The sequence below is a fragment of the Aythya fuligula genome, chromosome 4, assembly GCF_009819795.1.
Source record: "Aythya fuligula isolate bAytFul2 chromosome 4, bAytFul2.pri, whole genome shotgun sequence".
NCBI lineage: Eukaryota > Metazoa > Chordata > Aves > Anseriformes > Anatidae > Aythya > Aythya fuligula.
In genome coordinates, this window is record NC_045562.1 from 24,234,124 (window position 1) to 24,260,581 (window position 26,458).

Here is a 26,458-nt window from a genome sequence, read left to right on the forward strand (position 1 = left end):
GCATACATGTATACAGCTGACATAAATAGGTTGATTCTAAAAAGTTCTTTAGAGCTGTATAGTTCTATTGATGAAGGTTGAATTGAACATTAAGGTGGGTTTTGTTCCTATACATTCAATTGGATGGATGCAAAAGTATTTTTAAGATTAATAATAGGGAGGAAGGGAGGGAGGGAGGGAGGGAGGGAGGGAGGACAGATTCAAACTACATTTTCTTCCAAGGAATTCTTTATAGGTGTTGGTAATAACTTGTTAACACTATTTTTGAAAAGATAAGGTTTTCTGGAAAAGATGACCAAGACTAAGAGAACAATTTGTTGTAGGGTTTTTTTGTTGTTGTTGTTGTTGTTGTTGTTTGCTTGTTTGTTTTGTTTTTGTTTTCCCCAGATACTAAAATTGCCATTGATGCATAGAAATATTTCAGTAAGATAATATTTTTTTCCCTTGAAGACTTCCTGAAACATCTAATTGCACATACTAAAAATTTACAAACTAGTTAGACAATTTTTAGTGCTGTCTAAAGCCTAGAGTTAGCATATCTGTCTTGTTGATCTTCTGCTGAAGAGTTTTGTATAGATTAGATAGAAAGATAAATTAAATAGACCGTCACTGTAGTTTCATTTCATTTGATGTCCAGGTATTCAAACACCTGCATCAAATGTTCCAGGCACAAGTCCTGACCACAGTCCTCATTTCCTGCATTCTTTTCCATCTCCTCTCTCCACGAGTGTGACCACACAGAATCTTACCTTTGTTTTTCACACTTCACCAGCTTTGTGTCAGAACATTTTCTAAAGAAAATTTCTGCAAGCCAAATCTAACTTTCCAAATTGTTTCAGACCCTCTACAGTGCCAATTAATTCTAAGTTCTACTTAGTTTGCCAGCTCTTCATATTCATCTCAGGAGGAGGTCTCAGTCTGCCAGCACATGCTTTACTAACTAATTACCTTGAATGACTTCAGGCACCTAAAAATGAATTGCCTCTTTAAGAAGAGCTGTTTGCTGAGAGGCTACAGTGCCATGAATATACGCAGTTCTCAAGTTTTCCTGAAAACTTCTCTTTCTAGTAACTTTCTCCTTCTGCAATGATAGGCTTTTCATATTATTACCAATTGCATTACAGATGTTTCATCTGACTATGTCTTCTCAATACAGAGAATGACTGAATATAGTCATAGCCTTTTTTTTTACATAATCTGCATCATAATCTTTTAACACAGAAACTAGTAATATATTTCTATGGGATTTTTTTGTTCATTCTTTGATTAACTTGCTTTTACAGGCTTTCTTGACTATTATTCTCCTCCTTTCCCTTATATACAAACTGGCACAACTGAAAAGTAAAATCTCACCTTCTCTCACTGCACATGATTCTCTTCCACACTCCCACTCTTCCACACGTTTTCATCCTGTCAAGTCAATGCACTCTACTTATCCAGTCCCTCAGTCAACACTGTGGGTCACTATAGTACTTTCCTATTTTTTTTGAATATGCTCTGTCTTTTAGTTATAAGAGACAACTTTTAAGAGACAATCATTAGAGAGAAAATCCACTGAGACTAGAAAGAGGTTCTAGGCTAGAGAGAAAATTCACTGAGAGATCATGTAACAAGCTGTACACAAGTGCTGCCAAATGTAGAAGCTAGCAGAGAACCTAGCATTCTCACGACAATGTCCTAGTTTTCACTCTTGATGCATACAAGATGTAGACAAAAAGCATTAATTAAGTTAACATGTGCTTTCCTCTGCTAGCAATGGTATCAAAGCAGAACTTGAGATCACACAGAGAATATTTCTGTATTGTTGAATCTTAGTGCTTGGATATGACTGCATTGAGGTCAGTTACTATTAATTGCAGTTGTGTCTCAGAAACACTCAGCTCTAATTACAAGCGTTATCAGTGTAAATGGTGCTGCATAAACCTGGCACAAGGAGAGCACCATTACTCACTTCATTCATCCATCTTTTCTCATCTAAGCAGCTGCTCATCTTATACAAACAGTGAACTAATTTACTCATTTTCTTTTTTATTCTGGTAAAAGTCATTTCATCAGTAGATGGCTGAGTGTATAAGTGTACTTTTTTTTTTTTTTTTTGGCCAAGATGAATGAAGTAAATGCATTCTAAGTGAAGAACTGCTTTATTACAGCACCTAATCAGATTTCCATTTTGCAAATGTAAGCCTGTCTGGCAAATACATATGCATGAATAATACGCATAGCCCCATCAAACTCAGGTGGTAGCCTCAGGGCTTTAAAGTTATTCACATAATTTCAATACTGTGAACATTTATGACAGGCAATTCTGGGATCCTAAACCTAAAATATAACACTCCAAAACTTTCATTATCAAAGCTCCCTACATTTCTGCGACTTGCCATGCATGCAGCCCCTCCACAGTTCAAAAGTCTCTACTTGTCTTGAGACTGAACCTGAAGGTAATTTCAAAATCTGCCATGATATCTTGTCACGGTGCTGGGAGTCCAGCTACTCCAAGAGATATTAATTACATCAATCAGCAGACCCCACAAAATTAAGTTGCTAGAGATCTGTTTTTTGTTTGTTTGTTTGTTTGTTTTGGTTTGTTTTGGTTGTTGTTGGTTCTTTTTTTTGCTTGTTGCTTATATCATTGAATCATAGCATTTTTCAGGTTGTAAAAGACCTCTAAAATCTAGACCAACCTTAATATATGTATTATATATATATCTCATATAATAACATAGAATCAAACTGTAATAGCATATATGCCCCAGTACAGTAAACACTGTTTTTTTTTTAAAAAGCCATTTTACAGATATGCTTTTCCCTTTATGCACAGTGCACACTATACCACCAGCATTCTGAGCACAAACTACTCTGCTATGTAGCAGGTCTTCTTCACAAAAGTAATTAAGAAACAAAAGTATTTTATTTGTCTGAGATATTAAGAATGCTCAGTTAGCTCTGTCAGTTCCCTATTCCCCCTGAAAATTTTGGGCCTAGGACAGTAGATGCAGTTTGGTCTTGCACTTCATTCTTACAAATTCTCTTATTCTGCTATATATCTGTAAGTGACAAGATATTTACGACTGTAGTCTTTCATCCTTTTTGCTGTGACAACACGAAAGAACAATGTGATAGATGTAAAAAAGAAAGAGTTCATCAAATTTGTTGGAATTCAACTAGTAAATCATTTTGTTTTAGAAAATCAAGGATACCTGTCCTGGTTAACACCTCTCACTAAAGAAAATTCAGAGACAAATTAGTGTTATGAAATAGTTCGATATGCTTAAATAATTCATGTTTTCTTATTTTACCAATTAGAAGAGTGTTAGAAAACTTTAGATTTCTCTAATTCAATGGGCACATTTGGTTGGTCCATTTTTTTTCACATTTAATAAAGGGACAAAATTTAATAGAGACTGAGTTGATTAAATTTAACATACCTAATGGAAATCAAATATACATAATACCATTTGAAATTTCTTTGGAATCACATCTCCATTAAGGTCTTCTGTTTTAAGTCACATTTACAGGATCAATATGGTCTTGACTTAAAAAAATGGAATTACACTATTGAATGCTAAAGATATATTTGGGTATTTAAAGTGTAAACACAAAATAGATTACTATTTCAACAGTTTGCATAAACTACTATTTTTAATATATATTGAATTATAGAAGAATTAATGGACAGGGTTGATAAAATTAAAAATACACATTAGAGATGAATTAATCTGATTTGGTGAAATGCATTTTGACACAGCAGTTGTTTCTTGTCAGTTCAATGAATTTTACTCAGGGGATATCACTTCTGGCCATACTCTACATGCTTCAAATGCTTCACTACACACAACTGCTTATTGTGCGAATACATTTAATGTTTGATAAGAGCTACGTTTCTGTTTTTTCCTAGTTTCTGATATTTAATAGTTAATTTTAAAACTGAGTTTATATGATGTCATGTATTCAAGAACAGAAGAAAAAAAGTGCTTCCTTGCACGTTTAATATATGATTGTAATCACTTCCATAATGACTGATCTCCATGAAATACTTCCTTAAAAAAATATGTCTTGTTTTTAGCATATTTATTTAGCCCCAGCAAATATCAAAGAGATGACCAACAGTCATCCTGAGTGCTTGTGAATATCTTGAATAAGGTTAAACTCCAAAAGAAACAGAAAGAATCTAAAGGTATTGGAAACAGTTTTAAATTAATAGTCACTGATTCTTGATTTATGGATACATTCAACATAGATCAGAAAGGATAAAGTGTGTTTCAGATGTGAGGTCAGCATATCAGGGCATTTACACTTAATAACATTTATAAATGTATTCAAAAAGTAATGAAGCCATTGAATACAACAAGGGAAAATTTTATTACTGCACACCAAAGACTTTATTTCCCTCACTGGAACTCAAAATTTCAGTATTTGCAGGCAGACAGCTTTTCTTAGAATGTTCTGAACACTGTATTTAAACAGTGAATTGTTACTGAAAGGTTAAAAAATATTTCCAGTTATCTGTAGGTAATTCTTAACAGCTCATTAGCTTTGGACTAAAGCAGAAAAGAAATGTTACAAAGAAGCAAAATAGATGGATGAAAGCTATATATTTTAGATGTAAAAATGACACTATTCTTTTCCTTATGGTTCAAGCTATTATATGTGTGTCAAGTGTACCCTTGTGGTCCAAGCTATTTCAACAATAGAAGCCATTTAGTTTTAGATTTCAGTCTTGAAATTGCACTTTGTCCAAAGCTGAGATCCTGAGAAAATCTTAGTGAAACCTGAATGAAACCTGAATGAGAATAGGAAGTCTTTTTTTTTTTTTTTTTTTTCCAGCTGTCACAACTAGACAATTTATCCAGAAAAAGTTTGAAATAAAATGCTAGGGATATGCTGGAAAAATAATATATGACATATTCACAAGAAGTAGAGCAGTTTTCCCCAGTGATATCCAAAGCACATGTTAGCTGAGAGATGGAAATAAAAGGAAAAACTACTAGCCCTTCAAAAAGTCTGCCCATTGATTAATACTTCAACTATAGATTTTGATGTTTTATTTAACCACACAAGGATAAGTGCAGGAATCTGAATATTAAAATGAATACTACTTAACAACATACTTCTACACAGTCAGAGAAAAGATACAATCTTCCTTGCAAGCTTTTCCCTGTTTTGTACCAGTTTTAGACTTTTTTTTTTTTTTTTCAATTCAATTAATATCTCACTCCTGGAGAAATTCTCGTTCACTTTCAAGAATATGTATCTACTTTAAGTCAGATTGACATCAATCCATGCATAAAACTGACAAACCACCATTTTGCCCTATATTAGAGGAGAACGTGATCTAAGAGTGATGGGGCAAGGCATGCCTTCATAGGCAAGGGAAAGTATGTTTAGATCATTCTGATACTTTTGTTAACTCCATTAGTAGACTACTTAACTATTAAGATTTCACAAAGGATCCATAAAACTGGCTTTTTTTCTAGTTCAATATGATTTAGAATGGCAGATAATGCTTTTTGGTTAACAGGTATAAGGAGATCTGTTGTATTTTCTCCTTTTATGGCTTTTACTGAAGACATCACTATTTGGTATGTCCCTGCCTTTCAAAGTTTGCAACTGACTTAGAGTTTATGCTCTCTCTTTTTTTTTTTTTTTCCTTTTTCTTTTTTTTTTTAGTTGGATACACAATGAATGATCTCATTTTTGAATGGCAAGAAAAGGGAGCAGTGCAAGTAGCAGAAGGTCTCACTCTGCCACAGTTTCTCTTGAAAGAAGAAAAGGATTTATGTTACTGCACCAAGCATTATAATACAGGTAGGAAAGCATGCTAGTGATTAAAGCTGGAAAGCCATTTAACATTTACTGTTTTTTTGGAGAGGTTATTTATTTTTTTAACATTTTCACTGAACTCACCGGAAGACTGAAACATACAGTTGCATTTTTCAGGACAAGGCAGTCTTAAATAACTGACACAATGATATGGAAGTACCTGAAGGCTGAAAAAACTTTTATTTCAGTAAGCTTAAGAAAATACATATTTGAAGTAATTCAGAAGTAATTCAGTCAGGAGTTTATTTTTTTTCAGTGGGTGCCATGACAGCATCTACACTGAATCTACACTATGTGAAGCACTACCAAGATCCAAAGTCCATACGCTGTGCACTAAGTATGGCCTGGCTCCATCAGAAACAACAACGACAACAACAACAAAACTCTATCTTAGTATTTCTAAGCCCTATCTGTGCCCAAGTTCTTAATGGAAATCCTTAGTGTACAATGGCTAGGTGTCCAAACTAAACATGGCCTTCCTATAGCCAATGAACAAATCTTCCTGAAAGATCCTTGCTGCGGCCAAATCTTCCTATAAAATTTGAAATCTTTATAGTATTGTGATGTCTATCTCATCAGGACTGGGATTATTTGGGGGAAAAACAATAACATTACTAACATAGTCATTTTATTTCTAATTGTAAAGAGAGAGAGAGAGAGAGAGGGAGAGTTGTCGTGAATGGGAAAACCACAGACATAACAATTCTTCAAAAGCATATAGCAAAAACTACAAAAGTATAGCTTCCATCTTCTCAAGGAAAAAGAAATCCACAAAATTAAGATTATTTCAATCATCCTTATGTCTCTCAATTTCTGCTCTCCAATATGATTCTTAATAGGTTAAACATAATGTGAAATCTAACCATTTTAAATAAATGGTTTATTTGGATTCTGCTAAAATGGCAGAGGGGAGAAAATTCAACAGATGGCCTTCATAAAAAAAATTCTTGGTTCAGTCTAAGTAAAGGAAAAGTGCTTTTCAACACTGAGTGTATCACAGATGTCATGATATCCTAAGGGAAGAAAAAGTTTTCTAATGATTTCAATTTAGAATGGGGAGATATTAATACAGATGTTTGAAGTGTTCTCTAAAAGAAATAAGAAATATGTAATGTGCAGCTTTACAATAAAAATACTAGTATCTGTCTAATCCTTAAAGAGCTTTCAGAAATGGAGAAACATATCCTATTGGAGTGTAATTCTTCCACTCAAACATCCTTTTATTCATAATAATATTCAAATTATTATTATTCCTTTCTTCTTGTTAGCATAATTTATAAAACAGACAAGAAAACTTTATTTTTGTGACTTTTCTCTGTCTTCTAGATACATAGGCAAAATCTGCTTCATTTTTAGGTCTCTCTTGCTTTTGTGTTATTTTAGCATGTATTTATAACTGTATTTCTATAAATTGTATAATAATGATGTTTTCAAACAGGAATCTATAGTAGAAAGTATTCTCCTAATTTTTCCAAAGTTCATTTGAACATCTTGTGTGAGGCACCAAAACTACCTGACTAAGGAATTAAAACATTTCTGTGGGATTTAATCTGGTATTGTATAGAAACTTGTTTTAAAATGTTGATCATTAAAATCATCAGAGTTTAAAACTTTAATTTTGACCAAAAATTCCTTTTATATATATATTTGCGAGCTGCTACCTTTTTCTTCAACACCTTTGTTTCATGCTTGTCTATTTAAAATGGGATTAATTTTCTTCCAAGCAGAAGCAGGAAAAGATGCTTGGCCTAGGCAAGCAACACACTAGGTTGCATGGGATAGACTTGCACTTATTTATTTTTTTCACTGTGGCCCTAAACTGAACTGAGAAGTGGAAACAACAGAATTTATTAACTATACGTAAGGTCTCATTGTTCCCAAAATGTACCTGTAGGCAAGTTCATGTACTTATCCCTGTGAACTGCTGTCACATTTAGGTGGGAGAAAGGGTTTACCGACATAACTCTAGAGGAGAACATGGCCAATCATCAGTCTGTTAGATTTCTGTATTGCTTTGGCTAAACTGCATTTCTGCAGCCAAACAGGTGTTCTAAAAAGCACATGCAGCCCACAGCCCGGAAAAGAGGGCTGAAATTCACAGAGTCACAGAATGGCTGAGGTTGGAAGGGACCTCTGAAGATCTTCTAGTCCAAGCCCCCTGCTAAGCAGGATCACCTAGAGTACGTTGCACAGGATGGCATCCAAGAGGGTTTTGAATATCTCCAGAGAGGAAGACTCCACAACCTCTCTGAGCAACCTGTCACAGTGCTCTGCCACCCTCACAGTATAGAAGTGCCCTCTCATATTAACATGGATTTAAAAAATATTTATGTCTCTATTAAAAATAATAAAAATAATTGGGCCATTTCATTTGTCTTTAAAAAGTCAGTCCACTTCCAATAGCTTGGAGGCCTTGGTGCAGATATTTACTATGGACTTCTGGGCACAGATTTTAAAAGAAGACAATTGTATGGCTGTGGGACCTACCTATGTCTGGCACGTGGGGGAAATGCAATGCTGGCTGTAATTTACTGTAGGCAGAAGGGTTTGTCTTCAGCAGAGGAAGCAGCCAACAGACCTGCTCTAGGTTGCAGCACCAAAATTACAGGTTTGAATCTGAAATAACTTTGGCAGAGCAAAATACAACACACTAAATAAACAGCACTCTTAGAAGAATGCTAAACAACTGCTGCTGATATGCAATGTGACAAAATATCAGTTTTCAGTTAAAATTTAGTTACAACATGGGATGGAAGGCTTTTTTGAGACATCCTGTAAAACAGGAAATTAAAAAAAAAGCCTCTGTGAAATGAATTAACATGAAGCTTCAGGACAGTATGTAGAAACTCATCACTGCATGCCTCGTCAGTGTTTCATGCTCAATTTAAAGTGGATTACTGTAACCATTGCTTAAAAAACAAAGTCCTTCCTAATACAGGGATGTAACAGTTTCAGCAACAGCACAGAATAATGGCTCATCAAATCTTCTGTTTTGAGTTGACGCAACAACATTTGTGAAGAGTTTTATCTGCTTTTGCACCCAGTGGCATATCTGCAATGACAAACTTGGGAAATGAAGTAGAAGCATAACAACTAGAAAAGTCACATGTGACTCTTCACATTACAAGGATTGTCTTGCTTTACTATGTCTTCTTTCACTTCCTGTGTCACCTGCATTGCTCCCCTGGGCTTTTATGCAGCACCTAGTTTTAATTTCCTTGAGGGAAGAAGAGACCTGGATTCTCACCCCTTCACTTATCAAAATTTAAACATTCTACCTTAAAGTTTCATTGAATAAAAATTCATCAGCTGCCCTGGAAACAGTGACATTTTAGCAAGATGTCCTTGCTATTTAGGTTGCTATTAGCTTCTCCTTAGTTTCCACTTCCCTTCTCTGCTGTGGTTAATCCAGTGCAGCACACAACTAGTTTTCCACATCACATGAGTGCATCAGTGACCTGTGTTCTACTTGATGCCTGTCAGGCTCCCAGGCCTTTCCTGCAGAGCCCAGCTTGTACCAATGCATGGGATTATTCCATCCTTGTTGCAGGACTGTTCATTTGTCCTTGTTCAATTTCATGAGGTTCCAGACTATGGGAGTCTCTCCGAACAGCAGCTTGGCCCTCCAATTTGAGGGAATCGCAAACGTAGATTCATCAAGATGGGAAAAAAGAAAAAAAAAAAAAAGATTTTTTTTGCAAATTTATTTTCATCTCTCTTTTACTGCACTCATTATCAGTCTTATGCCAAATCCCACCTGCACTGGGATTTGTTTCTAAGCAAGCTATGTGAAGTCCCTTCCTTCCTGAGCAAGAACTGATGCAGGCTTTCTATGACAGGTGACAGCAGCAGCAGTGATATCCCCTGATATCCTGCTGATATCTCCCGACTGTTAGTTGAAAGAAAAACTGAATGGTAGTACATTTCTACTTTTCTTTTGTAAGTCTTGGCTTCATAGATACATAGACACCAGCCATATATTTCAAAACTTGTCTAATTTTACATACCAGACTCAAAAAATCATAATTTACAGAAAGACTGCATGATCAAATATACAGCATAGATGTTGTATGATGAGGAAAAGACAAGTGATTTTAAAAGCAGATTTTATCAGCAAAATATTTTCAAATTGCATGTTCTATTTCACTGCAAATTGCAGAGTGTCTGGATACTGCAGTTACCCACCACTTTTCTGTTACCCTGTTTTCTTCTTAGAGAGGTATAAAAATTATTTTAGATTACCTTATTTAAATGTAATGAATTTTATAGATACAGACTCTTCCAATAACCAGCTTTGCACACATATGTAGTTTATGGAGTGTCTTTTTTATTTAAGAAATTTTATAATGGGAGGGCAAATAGGCAGAAAGTATTTCAGTGATAGGAAAAGCAGAATCCCTCTCAAATGACTGCAACATTCTGGGAAGAATAAAAAGGAAGTCCTTTTACTGAACAACATGAGTTCAGCTAGACTGCTCACCTAATGGTGATTCTGATAATGACTCAAACAGGAGAGAAAGTAAAGGGAGCAGAACTGCCCCATGGGAAGATCAGTTTATGTACTTCATTCTCCTTCATGCTATCTGTGAAAATCATCTGCCATTATGATGGCACTGTGATACACAACACACTGTACTTTGTCTCCAAGAGAGGTTAATTGTTATTTCAGCAGACTTTCATTCACCAGAATGAAAGCACATAAGAAAAGGCAGAAGGAAAATGCTGGTGGTCTATATGTCATTGCCTTTATGGCAGTACAGTTTTATTTCATTCAGAGAATATGTCTGTTCTCAGCCAAACAGCTACTGCAGGTAATACAATATGGACATAAAATTTTCCTCAGAAAAATTATTCTTAAAAAATCAATAACTTTCAAAAAAAAAAAAAAAAGATTTATATCGGGGATTTTCTTTTTTTCATTAATTTTTCATTAATGTCTAAGGACACTCGGAGACAATACCCTCACTCTTACTAGCGGCCTTTGCTGGGGTAATCCATCTTTAAAAGAGTCTTGAATAGTCACAAGATTAATGATTTGTTTTCAGCACAAGACTGATCAAAATTTCATCTGTCTTGGGCTCTCTCACAGACGCTCATAAATATAGATGAGCTTTCTACTACCTAGCACACTGAAGTGTCCTATCACAAGATGTGATGAGTGAAAGAACTGGCATTAAGAAAGAGCTGGAAAAATATTGGAAAGGGAAAGGCCTAGATGTCAGATCATATTAGGTTACAGATGAACAGCAACCCAAATGACTCCCGACCAAGTATTATCACACACAAGTGCATGTTGTACCATGATTAGACATTTGTTTTGAGTACATATTGGTCTTCTTTTTCCTGCATAAGAAGGTACAGTAAATAGATAAGAAAATTCACAGTATTGTGATGGTAATTATTTAGTGAGAACCTGGACTCCAAGGTATTACTAATTACAAAACAGTGAAAGTCGTAATATGCTGTAGCCGCCTTACATCATTCATACAAACTGATTATTCAATCAAACAGATCCTGAGATTTGTAGTTGTTCCAGGTACTATTTGTTCTGATCCTTGCTCTAGGACTACCACCACAGTATATCAGAAATTTCATGTAATTTGCAGTGCTTCTCAATTAAAGATGCAAGTAGAGCCACAGCTAGATCTTGCAGTGTCTGGGTGTCATTCCCGTACACCCCCAGCTTGTTTTTTTTTGTTTGTTTGTTTGTTTGTTTGTTTTTGTTTGTTTGTTTGTTTGTTTTTTACATGAACATGAACTGTACTTCATCCATATGAAGAGCTTTCAGGTTTCCTGTCTATAAAACTGCTCTGTATAACAACCCACATGCAAAGACTGCTGTACCAAAACCGTAGACCCAGAATCTCACACTTAACATCAGATAACTGTATTTATTTAGCTAATATAGATAAAAACTAATTTTATCTACATAGCTAAATAAAACTATTTTTTTAATCTCCCCACTTTAATGCATCTCTTCAGTGACACTTGTGAGATACCACAGATTAATTAGACCACTGTTTTGACTACATTCACAGTCATCTGTACTGCATTTGCTGTTCCTTTCCCCCAACTTGCTGGTTTTTGAGTCCACCCATTATTTTGTCTTGGAAGAGTTTCTAACTTTTGCTTTTGGAAGAAAGGACTGTCTTTATTTTTCTCTCTATAGAGAAAAGTGTGTCATTTGGATTTTGTAACGTATTCTTTTCCAAATAAAATGAGAAAATGTTATTTTTACAAGTCTAAAAATAGAAAACACTGCAGAGGTTCAGAATAGCACCTATAAATACTCTGCCTAACATAATTTTCAAGTAAATTTTTATGTTGAGTGCTTAGAATCTTTTTTGGTGAGTAGAGCCACTTAGGAAAGTGATTTTCAGAAGACAGACAAATGGGAGAAGCTCTGTATTGTATTAAGAGACCTAAATCTAAGTAGGCCATTTAGGCTGAGCGTATTCTAGCCACTAGAGAAGTCCCACTCTCTCTTTCCTATCAGTACTTAATATCATGCTAAACCTGTACCTCTAGCCATTTTTCTGCATTCTGGGAGAAAATGTAGTGCTAGAAGAGAGGTCTATGATAACAGTTCAATTGCCTCAGAACTCCATTAACAAATCTTCACAGCTAGCAAAATTCTGGCCCTTGGACTAGCTGACAGTTGGTCCTCAGTTGTTGGTACAAACAGATTTGTGTTGTCTATATCCATACTGAGAGATGTGTCAGAATCAGAATATAAAATATTCACTTCTCAGACTGTTACTCTGCAGGACCCCATAAAGAATTATTCAGATTTATTTACATTACCTACTCAGGAAATATAAAATCTTGGCTTAAGTAAATAGTTTAATGTAATTTCATTAGGCCACATAGTCTTTTGGGACACAGTCCTCTCCCTTTCCATCAAATACTTCTTGGTAGATCTGATACTAGAATTAACTATAATTCTTAATTCTTATAAGAAAAGTCAGAGTATGACTGACTAGTATACAAAGCAATATCAAGAACCAGCACCTTCAACAGATACCTTTCCATTCTGCATAGATTAACATTTAAATCTCTGCACACTTAGATACCTTTTTGTGTTGTTGTTGTTGTTGTTCATACTTATTGATTTTATATTTATTGTTATATTGTTGATTTTTAATAATTTGATAGTAATTTAGATATAATTAATCCTTATTAATTATTTCTCGGGCATGCTATTTTCTTGTCTGTTTCTTAAACTGATTGTCCATTGTGAAGACTTTCTATGTAGTTACAGATACTGCTACTCAACCTATCAGTTCCAGGAAGGAATTTGTCCATTCCCTTCCAGGAATAGCAATGACCATGACATTGTAAGGGTAAAGTATGAAGAACTTCCCCCAAGGGTTATCTTAAGGATTGCCAAAAGAGGACAAATAAACTTAAGTTTTACCAGCTCCTGCCTCTGAAGCAGTTTGAGGCAGATGAGACTGAAAAAAAAAAAAGAGCCTTAATTTGGTGCTCAGCCTCAGCAAAACCACAATATTACAAAGGTTTCATAACAACTCTCCTTGACATCTACAGTGCATATCAGAATTAACTATTATTCACCTTTTATGTACTGAGAATGAATTATTAGAGCAATGCTCTTAGCTGCTTCTCGTTCCTTCCCCAGCTGAGATGACTGCAACAGTATGTCTCTTCTGATCCATTAAAGCACTCAATCAAATAGATCAGACCACAGCTAACATGACTTTGACTTGGCAATGGACTACAGGAAGAGACTGGAGGCCCACAGCTGAATGATGGCTTGAGCTGGGAGAGAACTGCACAGCCGCTGCTGGCTGCCTTCTAACTGAAGCCCACATCTGCTAGTGCAAATGTTATTTTTCCACACTGCTTCATCAGCCAAGTTTATGCAGGTGGTTCTGATGTCAGACAGGAAGGGCAAAAACTAACATTACCCCTTCCACACTTAAACCAGCAACCACGCTGCCAAGACTGACTTCTGGCTGCTGCTTTTCTTCCACTGATGGGAAAGCCAACAGTTATCAGTGGAAAAATGGAGAGGAAAAGTGTCTACTTGGGCAGCCACCAGTCTCTCTGGGAAGTTGCCACCTACTAAGCTAATTCTTCAGTGTTATGTTGGAACAGAGGGGAGGAGGAACACAGTGATCTTAGCTGGGGAGAAGTGGCTACATTTGAGAGGGAAATCCCCGTGCTGAGACATCAGGTTCCTATATGGACTGGCATGTCTATAAACTTACTTGGCCTAAGACTATGCATGAATCTAAGTCACATATTCAGTGGAGTTAAGCAATTTGGCAATTTGGAAGCTTTTTTTTTTTTTTTTTTTTTTTAGGTTGTTCAATGTTGTTTACAAAAATACAAAAGCCAGCCAAAAAAAAAAAAAAAAACAAAAAAAAAAAAAAAAAAAAAAAATTTCTTCTTTCAGCATAACTCCTCTGACATATCACTCAGTTTTCATTCTGGCCTTTTCATAATCTCCTTTTTTTCTCTTTTCCTGTGGATATTATATTTTCTAGTTATATCCCTTTATTTCAGAATCACTTTTGTTTTGCTAGTATTCTGTTATCCACAGATATTCCTATCTTTCTCCTTAGTTCAGAAGAATCTGAAAAGCTTGCAACTACATAAAAATAATCCATATCAGAATGAATATAGTGTTTATTGCTTCTGGTTTATGAGCATGTTATTTTTGTGCTAAGATCTCTGGATTAGATCAAGCCCACTTGAGTACTCAGCGAAAAGACTTTGATCTCTTATCCAGCATTTTGCTAAGTACAACCAAAGTATAATCCATAGCCAATGATTATTGACATTCCAGTTATGCATATATTATTCATGCTGTTGGTCCTTGTTTTTTCTTCCTAGTTTGTTTTGAAAAAGGAATATGAAGCCTTAGAAGAAGACAGTGTTGCATGCTGAACTGTGTAAATGTTGCTGACATGATGCCATATAAAATGCTTTGAAAGAGACCTAAAGTGGGTTGATACATTCCTGTCACTCCTTAACACCATGATTTACTGTGATTTCTGAGATCTGCCTTAATTTGCTTTCCTATCTTCACTTTTTCAGATATCCTTGTTTGTCTATCTTAGAAATTCTCTTATAACAACTGCAAACATTACAAATGCACATTTTCAAATCAAAGATTATTTTCTGTGTTGTATAAGAAAGCCTAAAAAGTGGGAAGGTGGGGAAAGGAAAGAGAGTTCTAAAGAAGAAAAAGAGCAAATATTTTATAGCCAGCATTTTACAAAATTATTACTATTATTACAATTATTTTACAAAAGCAATTGCCTGTCATGATCTAAATAAGGTATTAAACAAACAGGAAAGATATTTTCAAGTTATGACTGCTAACATGACATAACAATGACATAAAACCAAGTTAGCTTATTTTCTTCATAGCTCATTATTATATGCCAAGCAATGAAGGAGGAGATATAATGGGAGTTTAGGGTATACGATTTTGAGCCTATGGGGTAGACAGTCTTCAGGATGGTTAAAGAATACAGTCATTGAACTGCTGACAGGAAGAAGGGACCACAGCTATCCAAGAGTGCTGAATTAACAGAAAAAAATACCACAAAAATATATATCTCCAGGGTAAGGACCAACCTGAAGTAAGAATATGATTCTGACAATGGTCAGTCAGTAGAGAACTTCAGGTAGTTAGCTGAGGTGCACTGAACTGCTCAAAGAACGTATCTCATAGGCAGCATTTTGAAGAGACTGGAAGAGAAATGTGGGGGAAAATCCCGTCCCTTTCTGAAGTAAACAGCAAAATTACCATTCATTTCTTTAAACCAGTATTCCTTCATTCCTTGACTGAAGCAGAAATCAGGTTTGAAGCTGGAGCAGCAGATGGTTGAGCCAGGATTTGGGACACAGATTTCAGGCATGCACATATTCAGAAAATGCTGGCAATTAGGAGTGGAACTAATAATTGAGCTGGCAGATATAAAACTCCTGTGGTATATCATGTCATTTAAAAATTGAACATTTAATGGGATTTCATAACTGTCTTTTTTAATATGGTGGGGTTTTTGAGTTCCTTGTCAGAATACAAATTTCACAAAATGGTATTTCCTATTGATACCATAGCAAGAATTAGTGGCCTGTTAAAAGAAACATTATGAAAGTAGAAAGTTCAGAATATAATTCCACACACTTCTTATGTCTAGGATAAAAACATTTCATTTGACCTTATCTGATATTCAATTCTGTATCCCTTATGTTATTGTCTCATCATGACATACAATATAATAAATATGAAAACTTATAAATAAATCTGATATATAGATGTTGTTAATATGATAAATATTAAAGCACTATTAATGGAACCCTTTGCTATAAAGCAGCATTTTGGCAGATAAAGATGAATTAGGAAAATACTATCAAAAACTATTGGAAAACATAACCCACCAAAAATCATAACAATTAAGAAACAAATAAATAGATGGTTTTCCAAGTTAAATTTAGAATTAGGAAATGCTTTCCTTCAAACAACTATGAAATATGTCATATATATATTTCTTGCTACAAGAAACTGTTTCACATATACACTATTTATAGTAACAGCATGGCCTTCAGCACCATTCATGTGTGATTAATATAAGCACTGAGCAGAATTAGAAAAATCTAATGATTTAATCTAATCATGTCAAGATCTGTGAAAAAATCTAGAGCTTACAGGGTAAAAAAATTAGATAAGAGAAAACACTGGTCCTGCTTGTTGTGGCACTTCTATGAGCAGTCAACAGATTTTTCTCTTCTCATTCAGTTAAATAAGCGGAAGTTGCTTGATGTTCAGTACTTGGGAAAATGAGGCCACTCAGTTTCCTAAGGTAGCCTAATTGCAAGTTTTCTATTTCTGCTTGAATCTCAGTCATGGTTTTTAGTTGAAACGGTCTGAATGGGGATAAAGGGACATAATTTGCAGAATCTCTTATTGATAACTTAATGACTGCACTGATGTCACTATAGTTTTCCCCAATTCACTAGATTAAAGAAAAAAATAATTTAAGCTTAAAATTGAAACAAAAAATAATGGGAGAGCAAGCCTTTTCTTTGCAGACAGCAATATTTCCAAACAGAAAGTGGGATAACAAATGTGATCGCAGAGCAAAACTTTCCTACATCAAAATGATTTGTGTTTCCATCATCTCTTTGTTTTTACAAGGAAGGAGGAGTTCCAGAGCTTATTCAATCTTAAATTTGCAGGTTTTCAGTCCACTTTTTTTTTCCCAATAAATATTCGTATCATAATGGGGGCTCTATATATTAAAAATCACTGAAGAGAAATCAAAACATTTAATTCATTAGAGAACATATACATGTATATTTCATGAAGTATAAATTCTTTAGAGAACATTCTATTTCTACTGAACATTTCTTCTTTGTTATAAAAAGGAAAGTTCACATGCATTGAAGTCCGATTTCACCTTGAGAGGCAGATGGGTTACTATCTCATCCAGATGTACATACCAAGTCTGTTGATCGTCATTCTCTCTTGGGTGTCATTTTGGATCAATATGGATGCAGCTCCAGCCAGAGTGGCTTTAGGCATAACAACTGTACTGACCATGACAACACAAAGCTCAGGTTCACGAGCATCGCTTCCAAAGGTAGGTAGGATTTCCTTTGTGTGTACAACATTAGTATGAAATCATAATGTTACAGGGCAAATAAACTCCTTAAATCAAACTTATAATATGTGTTTTAATTATTAGCATTTACTATTCTGAAGGAGATAACTTTAAAATATTTAGGGTGTTTTTTGAGCCACCAATCAATTATATTCTATTTCTCTTCAGACTCAACTGTTTAGCCAACCAAATGCTGTATACCATAAACCTCAGCAAATAATGAAAACAATGTTTTTCTGTACTCTGTAAATGTTGCTTGTTAGCAATTGACTAGCTTGTCCTTTTCTGGATCCCAGTATCTGATAAAGTCTTAGCAAATATGAATGAATTTCTAAAGGTCAGAGATTCCAACCTGCTCTCAATGATATTCTTTTCCTGGAAACTGCCTACGTTATGAATTTGCACACAGTATTTATAAACATTATTACATTAAAATGTAGAAAAATGTAAAGCTAAATAACTTACAAAAAGATGTATAAAGAATGGTTCACTACACAGTGTAAATAGCTTTAAGTATATTTCTGTGATTAGCTACTTAAGTTTTCTGACTTGTCCTTTCTTTAAAAATTTTCTTTTTCCTTTTAATTGTTATTCCTTGAATGTCTTCATTGCAGTTACTGGGAAAAAATGTGCACAACACAAACATGTAAAGTCCTCTTTTGTATTAGTTTTACCATGGTATTTTTAGGGTGTCTGTTAATTTTTTTTTCTAAGTAAAATAGATAACCCAAACAGAAGTTCATGTGCTTTGCACCTCAAGTATATGTATCCAAATACATCTGAATGTAGCATAAACAGATAAGAAAATGGAACACTATAAAACCTCAGAAAAAAAAGCAAGAATATAAGAGGTTACTAGAGAAAGCTGTAGATGTTTTTATTGTGTTTGAGGCCTGATACTAGCTATGCTGGTTTAAATGATAAAAATCCTGTAAATGTGGATACAGAGAGCAAACTCATCCTACATTCCCAGTCAAGATTATGGACTGCAGCTGAGCTTGGCAAAGAAGCACTGTAGTGAGTTCATCTATTCTGTAATTCATTTTCAGTAGTTCCAGTGAGTCAAAATTTACAGGGCTAATTTGAACCTATATCTTTAATTTACCATTACTGTATTAGCAGAGAATGAAAATATCAGAGTTTTGCATCTACTTCCCTTCTTTCTCCTAATTTGTACTCCAGGAGCATTAAATCAGCATAACAGACTAATTCTCACTGGTCCCAGTACAAGCTATTCTCCTTAGTATTTTTCACAGATCTCATTGGGAGAAATGGAGGAAAACCATGTGATCCTTGTGGGTTATTTGGTCTATGATCAAATATACAGTACATTGTATGATATATGATAAATTATACAGTATATGAGAAATATTACCTCATTTAGTGAGGTAAATAGTAGATATTTTGTGAAAGACTACACTATAAAAAATAATAATTAAGGTATGAAAATTGCATTGTTGTCCCTCTTACTGTCTAACTTACATGTGAAGATTTTTTTGACAAAAATAATGTTGGGATTTGGAGATATTAATCAACTTCCTCCTGATATTAAATCACATTTTTTATGGTTTTAACATATTTATTTTTCTGCTCTATTTTCTCCATAGGTGTCATATGTCAAAGCAATTGACATCTGGATGGCTGTGTGTCTGCTCTTTGTATTTTCTGCACTTTTAGAATATGCAGCTGTAAACTTTGTGTCAAGGCAACATAAAGAACTCCTGCGATTCCGACGGAAGAGGAAGAAGAACAAGGTAAAGCTAACAGTATTCCCAGCTTTAAAAGAGTCTAAGGGATTGATTTATGTCAGGTTATAAGCTTAATTTGGTAAACATACTGCTGCCTAAATTGGCAATATAGATAAAATGGCAGCACAGAATGAAATTATCTCTAGGCTGAGGGTCACTACAAGGACTATGCAATGCATAAATCCAACTTGAATTCTCAAAAGAGGGATTAAGAGGGATTTAAATGAGGCATGGGCCATGTAGGAGCCATCTGCACAAGCACGAATTTCACTCCGTTAGAAGAGTCAGATTATACTTCAGTGGATGAATATTACTGGTACTTGCAGTAATTTGTACTGCATTGAGATTCAACAAACAATATTCCTTAATTTCATTCTAGTATTCAGTTCAAAGACTTAACAGCTATGTTTCATGCATTTTTTTTTAACATAAAAATTACTTCAATTAATATTATCTGTGGGATATACATTTTTAAAGGTCTAAGAATGTTATTTTTTCCTTATGTCATGTTAATTTAGTCTAAATTCCTCACATAATTAGCAAGGAGCTTTAACAGAGCAACAGTTATTTATACTTATTTTATGGCTGAAGCCATCTAGACTACTGGTAAAATAAGTAACTGATAACGTAAAGTCTAGCAGCTGAGACTACAAATTTAAATTCTGAAATAAGCAAAACATTTTACAATACATAAAACTGATTTTTCAAAGAGAGAATACTTCTGCAACCTACTCATTAAATGAGTACCCACCACTGCTGTTATGCAGTGCCTTTCAGACTTTCAGTCACTACCTAGAATATTATTATAGATGAATGTTTGACTGCAGTGATATGACAACTTCAGGCATCTTTCATTCCTGAAGACTTACCTCAATTGACTCCTTACATCATAAGGAGAAGTTTTTTACAGGTTGTTTCCCCTTTACTTAGAAGATATTGGAAATCTGTAACACTGTAAGCCTATCTAAGCAATCTTGGCAAGCAAGACTCCATGTTAAAAGATGGCTAGACAGACAAATGGAAATGACATTTTCATACATTTGCTTCTTCCTGTGTGTTCAGTCTTGTCCAGGTACATAAAGAAACTCATTTGCCATAATTTAGAGGATGAATCAGACAGTATGTATCTGCTTTCAACATTTGTCCCCATGAAAAATGTGCTTTTTTGTTTTTGCTGACAGCAGCAGAAAACACTTTCTGATACACACAGTAGGAAAGCAGCATTGTTGTGACAGGGTGTTTATTGTAAAATATGGCAGCTCTGAAAGCTGCTTAAAGGTTTGGACTGTGGGGAATGGGATGGGCAGATATGGATTACTTGGCAGGGGGCAGGTGACACAAAAAATGTGTCACGTATCAAATACAAACAGCTGTGTTAAGTGATATATTATGTGACTATACTTTTAGTCCATTTGTTTTTTTCACATTGTATCATAGTGTCCTCTAGATCTCAGACACATTCACCATATTTGACTCAGGTTATGTCTTTTCACTATCTTAAATACCACAGAGTTAAAAACTGGCAAGTGACACTACCTTCCTTCCTCAGAAACAAACCCAATATATTTCCAACCTTCTCCTAGAAAGACTTCAAGCTCACCAAAGGCTTCAGCAATCACAATCAATCAAATTTCAGCTTAGAGGTATTTGAGGAAGAATCCACAGTATACACAGCATTTCCAGAAAAAATGTATGCTCATGGATGGCATTATTGACTTAAATGTTTTGCTGGAGCAGTGTTTGGCATTATGGTAATCATGGTGTTTTTGAATCACACATAACAGTCCTCATTCCAATTTTATACTCCATTAGACAGACTTACAACTTCAGGTGTGTTGTCAAGTAAGTTCCCATAAATTAGGGGATCAGACTTAGAGACTGCAGGGTACCTAGTAAATTATCAGGTACTCCCCATAGATACTGAAGGCATGCATTTCAATGTTTTTCTTCACAACACAAATCCACTGAGCAGCTGTATCTAAGAGATACATAGCAGATATAGAGAAATTAATATTATAATTTCTTTTTAGCTAGCCAAGTATTTTATAATTTTAATATTTCTTTACTGCCTGCAAACACTCTATATTATAATCCCAGATTTTCCTCTGACAAGTGTCTAGATTTTCTTGTTCTTCATATTTAAAACTTATTACCAATTAATTTCTTTAATTACTTTCATGTTCTTAAAGCACATATTGAAAAAGTAAAAGATGTTAGCTTCTTTTACAAAAAGCTAATTTGCCTTTTTTTTATTATTTTTATTTTTACTTTCCATTGCAATATTGAAAGACTTTCTTGGTGCAGATTTCTTTCTCTCTTTTCCATTCAAGAATACTTACTTTGTTATAAAATTGGTGTTCATTTTCAGCAATAAAAACACAAAATAACTTGTTCTTTTTTCTACTTTTTGAGACTTTTTTTTTTTAATCTTTAAATATTTGCATTTTGCATACAGAGAGGACAATAGGCTCTTCTATTTCCATCTATATAGTGATAGCAAAAAATTCAATTTACTGTTAGCTATATTAACTCCAGAAGTCTAGACTGAGAAAGGAAAAAAATATACATTAAAGAATTTGATAGAACATTACTTTTTCAAATTTCTAGATTTTCCATTATATTTACTTTTTCCATTCTATCTAAACAACCAGTTCTATATCAGGATAACATCGATGTCTTGAGAACACTTATTCAAAAAAAAAAAAAAAAAAGGAAGAAATATGAGAGATCAATTCATCCGATAATAACAAATAACCCTGTAGCTTCGACATTACCTGGCATGATACAGAAAGAGCGTGAGTTTTCTACAGCCCATGTAAGAGTATTATATATACTTTTATATATACTTTAGGGGTATGCGGTTTTCCCTTCCTCCATCTCTGTAAATTCTACCATAACACAGGTTTCTCAACTTAAGTTTACCCCAAAATGTTTTGTTCTCATGCAAGTTTATGGTTTCAAACAAAAAGACATTTTTTTGGAAAAGATTAACTGATAGAGTATTAGCTAACTCAAATTCTGTGTAGAGTTAGGGCTCCCGTCCAGAGCTAATGCCTTGACAATACATACTTTCAAGCTCCAGAGACAGCTCAACTAATTGTTTCTCTATTTCTCAAAGTCTTATTTAACCATTTGTTTAATAAGAAATAACAAATATACTAGAACTTGAAACATTAAAGGCATGGAGATTTTATCTCTTCAAAAATTTGGATTGTATCCTAAACCCTCCAGTATACAAACGATAAATGATGTCTTATGGATTAAGCAAGCAGTTAATAACTAGTATTTCTTACCACAGATGATGTTTATTCACCACAATTTCTAACACGAAATGCAGGCCCTAGGATCATAAGTCAAAATAACTTGTGTTTCCTTTCTCTTTTTTTTTTTCAAAGTCAGCTACTATAGCTCATGATTATGTAGTTTTGCATGTGTTTGTCATCCATATGGACTAGGTCAAACAGCCACTGGTTCTCAGGAATTAGATTGCATTGATTTCTAAAACTACAAATAAAGATATATTTATTTGACCACAAAATCAAAAGGCATAAAAAGGAGTTAGGTTGAGCGATTGCATTTAAAAATTCTCTTTCTTTTCAAAGTGAAAACTGCCATTCTATTTCATACTTATGTACAGATAGATTAGAGAAATACAGCAATTAGGGTAACTTAGTAGACTTTTTCATCCTTTACTCTTTCCATCTTGAGACATTTTACTAGGATTATTATTATTTTTTAACTGTTCTGTCAGATTAAAAAAAAAAAAATCAACCCTTATTAGAATGAATTCCCACTTATAAATACAGGGTTTTTTCCTGGCACTGGAATTTTATCTGTAAAAATATGGTAAAATTCCTAGGGATTTGATTGTACTTCAGAAGTCCAAATATAGATGATTTAAAAAATTTTGGATATATTTCATTTCAGATAAGTGTTGACAGAATAGAACATGTATGAATAATTTCTGTTTATGATAGGGCAACTGAAGAATTTCCAAAGCCTATTCTCTTTGTAATTAAAAAGATGTGCTTGTTGCAAGAAATATTTATTTTTACCAGGTAACCTTAACAACAGTCAGATGACTGAATGTCAGTGCTGGAATGCCCCTGGGAGGTCAATTAATCCATTTTCCTGACCTAAATCAGTATCAGTTATACTTAATTAATCCCAGTCATAAAAATCCCACAACCTCCCCTGCATTCTACTCCAATGGTTTAGAAAGTTTTTTGTTGTTGTTGTTTGTTTGTTTTTTTGTTTGTTTTACTCATGTCTTTTTTGGCCTCTCATGGCTTATCTAGAAAGGACACAGAGAACAGACTATCTCATTCCTTCATTTATAATTTTCCATTCAATCTTCCTTTCTTTAAATATTCCCAGCTTGTACAACCTTTTCCTTTGGGGCATATTTCCACACTTTCATCCATTGTCATTCTCCTTCCCTGGAAATTTTCCTAAGAATTCCACATAGTTCTCTAAAACATATTTTCTACATAAAAAGTAGCCAGTAGCAGCTGAGCGCAGCCAAAGGATCATCTTATGCAAGTTATGTATGCACTTGTTTATCCAAACCAGTTTGCTGTTTGCCCTTTCAACAACATTCATCCATAACGAGATTGTGATCTTCCATAACTTCCAGTTCTTTCTCCAGAACTACTGCAGAGCCATTTGCTTTCAATCTTATGTTTGTGAAGTTGATTACTCTGTGCTAAATGCAGTACCTTTTGTTTGTACCTACCGAGTGTATCTCTGTATTTTTTGGACTCTTTGTCCAAATTGTTGGATTAAAATCTAGTTATAAACATATCCTCAAACAGATTGTCTTCTTTTTTTTTTTTTTTTTTTTTCATACTTTGCTATTTTTTCATAAATCTAGTCAAAATAATGAGTTATGCTTTCTCAATGCTGATTAAAAATATAGGAGATACATATACTCTTAAAAAGTGTACTTGGAGAAAAAAAATACAGTAAATGACTGTGGCAAACAAAGTAAGAACAGTTGAGATTTAAGGAAAATTATACAGTTATACATAATGTAATTATGTACTAAATCAAGATATTTTGCCATCCAAAGGTAATTTTTTCTTGCCATTTCCCTTACGCTTTTTTTACCTAAAGTCACTGCCTCTTTCTTGCACTACCTCAGTGCAGTATTTGCAGACTCTCTTCCTAGATAAGAGTAACAGCAACATCAAAGATGATTCTTAGGCGTAACTGCACCCTCTGGCTACTGCTTTTATGGTTGTAATTATGGAACTCACTCAATGATTCCAAATAACTGCAAAGCAAACTTCTTTTTAGAAGCTCAGTGCAATTCCCACAGAAGTAATAAACATTTTTAACCGATTTGAGGAAGTCTGGGACTGTGTTACAAACACACTCATAAATAAAAACAGCTATTACAGTATAATACACAACCCTATATGCATTGCTATTTTCCAACAGGCGTAACAATAGGTATAGAAGATTTTTCCAAAAGTGTCTAATTTCTTTATGATTACAGAAATAGCAAAGTACATCCTGAGAACATGAAAATTTTCAATCACAATTAAAGTCTTCATTTAGTAGTAAGCATATGATCTACAGTGCTGTGACTGTCAGGAAAAGAAATCTGGCCAATGAACACAGTAGTTTAACAAAGATTATTTTCATTAACATTTTCATCCCATCATTACTGATGGGATGGAAATATTCTTTCTGAATGAATAAGTATAAATTGTTAATTTAAATTTACTCTCCTTTAGGTCTTGAGAAACAAGAGAAAAAAAAAAAAAAAAAGTCAGAATTAGAAGTATCATACAGGAATAACAAAACATACATATAATCAGTGCTTTTTCTTAGTTGAATTTACACTGTATGGGGAAAAACAAAAACAAACCCCGCCAAAAAAGTGTACCTATACTGAAAAAAACACAAATTTTAGATTAGCTTTTAATTAAGATATTTAGTTTTCACAAATAGCAAATCTTTTAATTCTATTTTTAAAAATCTAAAGAGCACAGTATCTTTTGTGAGGAAAAAATAGGCATGCAAACTAGATTGTCTTTAATGGTAATCGCACCTCTTTTCTTTTGTTTTCTTTTTGGTCAACCCATCCATTTTGATGAAAGTATTTTGAGGGAATTCTTGATGGAAATGAAATCAATGAATCATTACAGCATAGCAATGGCTTGAGATGTGCAGGACCTATAGACGGGACTTTGCCTCAAATCTACAGTACAAATTTAAGGGTAAACTATGAAGAAGATGTCCCATTTGTCCAAATGTGATATCCAATCAACATATCCACAACAGAGGCCCTGTTCTTTTGTCTGAAATAATGTCTTCCCATGTGGATTCCATGCACCTTCATTGCTACCTGTATGTGATGATGTGAAATGTTAAGAAAGGTACCTGTCTTGTTAATTTTGTAATACATTTTAATCTGTTTAAATCTGGATTTAAATCTGAATAATCTTTATTGATTACGCACTAACCAAATACACAAAAGACCAAAATAATAAAAATTAAAATTATTTTTTTTCCTACTACATTTTAAAATAAAAATTTCAACCAAAAAACAATGGACTTTTTCAGGAAGATTCACTATCCAGATGCTCAACAAGGAAGTATGGGGTTCTTTAATGTTCATCCATTATACGATTTTAACAGTTGTGGCTTCAGACACATGGATTATCAGAAATATTTCTAGTCAAAAAGTGGGATTGTTGTCAAGTCAATTTATAAATACAAATGGGGTATCACTGTAATTTTATATAAATACCTTCAAAAAAGCACTCAAAACTTGTTATCAAGTTTTATAGTAACATCATATTTCCTGCTTTTCAAGGGCACCCTTAGATATGAACCTGAGGCCAAATTAATGCTTTTTCTGCTTTATGAACCAGCTGAACAACTTGCAGAACTACATCCTAGATACACCAGCTGGTACCCCAGAAAAAAAAATAAAATATGGTGGTACCTGGCATGTTACAGTGCCCTGGAAGGTGCCCTTTGCTGTATATCCATTATTGCTCTGCACTTTGGTCTGACTTAGCAGACTCTAACCATCCAATCTGCCCTCATCAAAAATATCACCCAACAGTCACTGGGCAGAAACAGTAGACTCCTAGAAGGACCATCACATCACCTCCTCAACAGCAGACAGTGTTTCCAAGCAGTCTGCTTGCAGACTAAATTTAAGTTGTCTGCAAGCAAATAAATAAGAAGAGACCTGGCTTTAAAAACCATTCTAGGGGAATCACTCAATTCACA

The 26,458-nt window shown here is 34.3% G+C and overlaps 1 protein-coding gene across 2 annotated transcripts in view; it reads left to right on the top strand.

Annotated features, from left to right (window-relative positions):
• Positions 1-26,458, top strand: part of GLRA3 (glycine receptor alpha 3) — an 86,228-nt gene that overhangs the window by 56,934 nt on the left and 2,836 nt on the right. For both annotated transcript variants that reach the window (XM_032186703.1, XM_032186704.1), the window contains exons 6-8: positions 5,668-5,805; positions 17,224-17,438; positions 19,067-19,213. In XM_032186703.1, the coding sequence (XP_032042594.1) occupies positions 5,668-5,805; positions 17,224-17,438; positions 19,067-19,213 (500 nt within the window). The remainder of the gene's footprint in view (positions 1-5,667; positions 5,806-17,223; positions 17,439-19,066; positions 19,214-26,458) is intronic.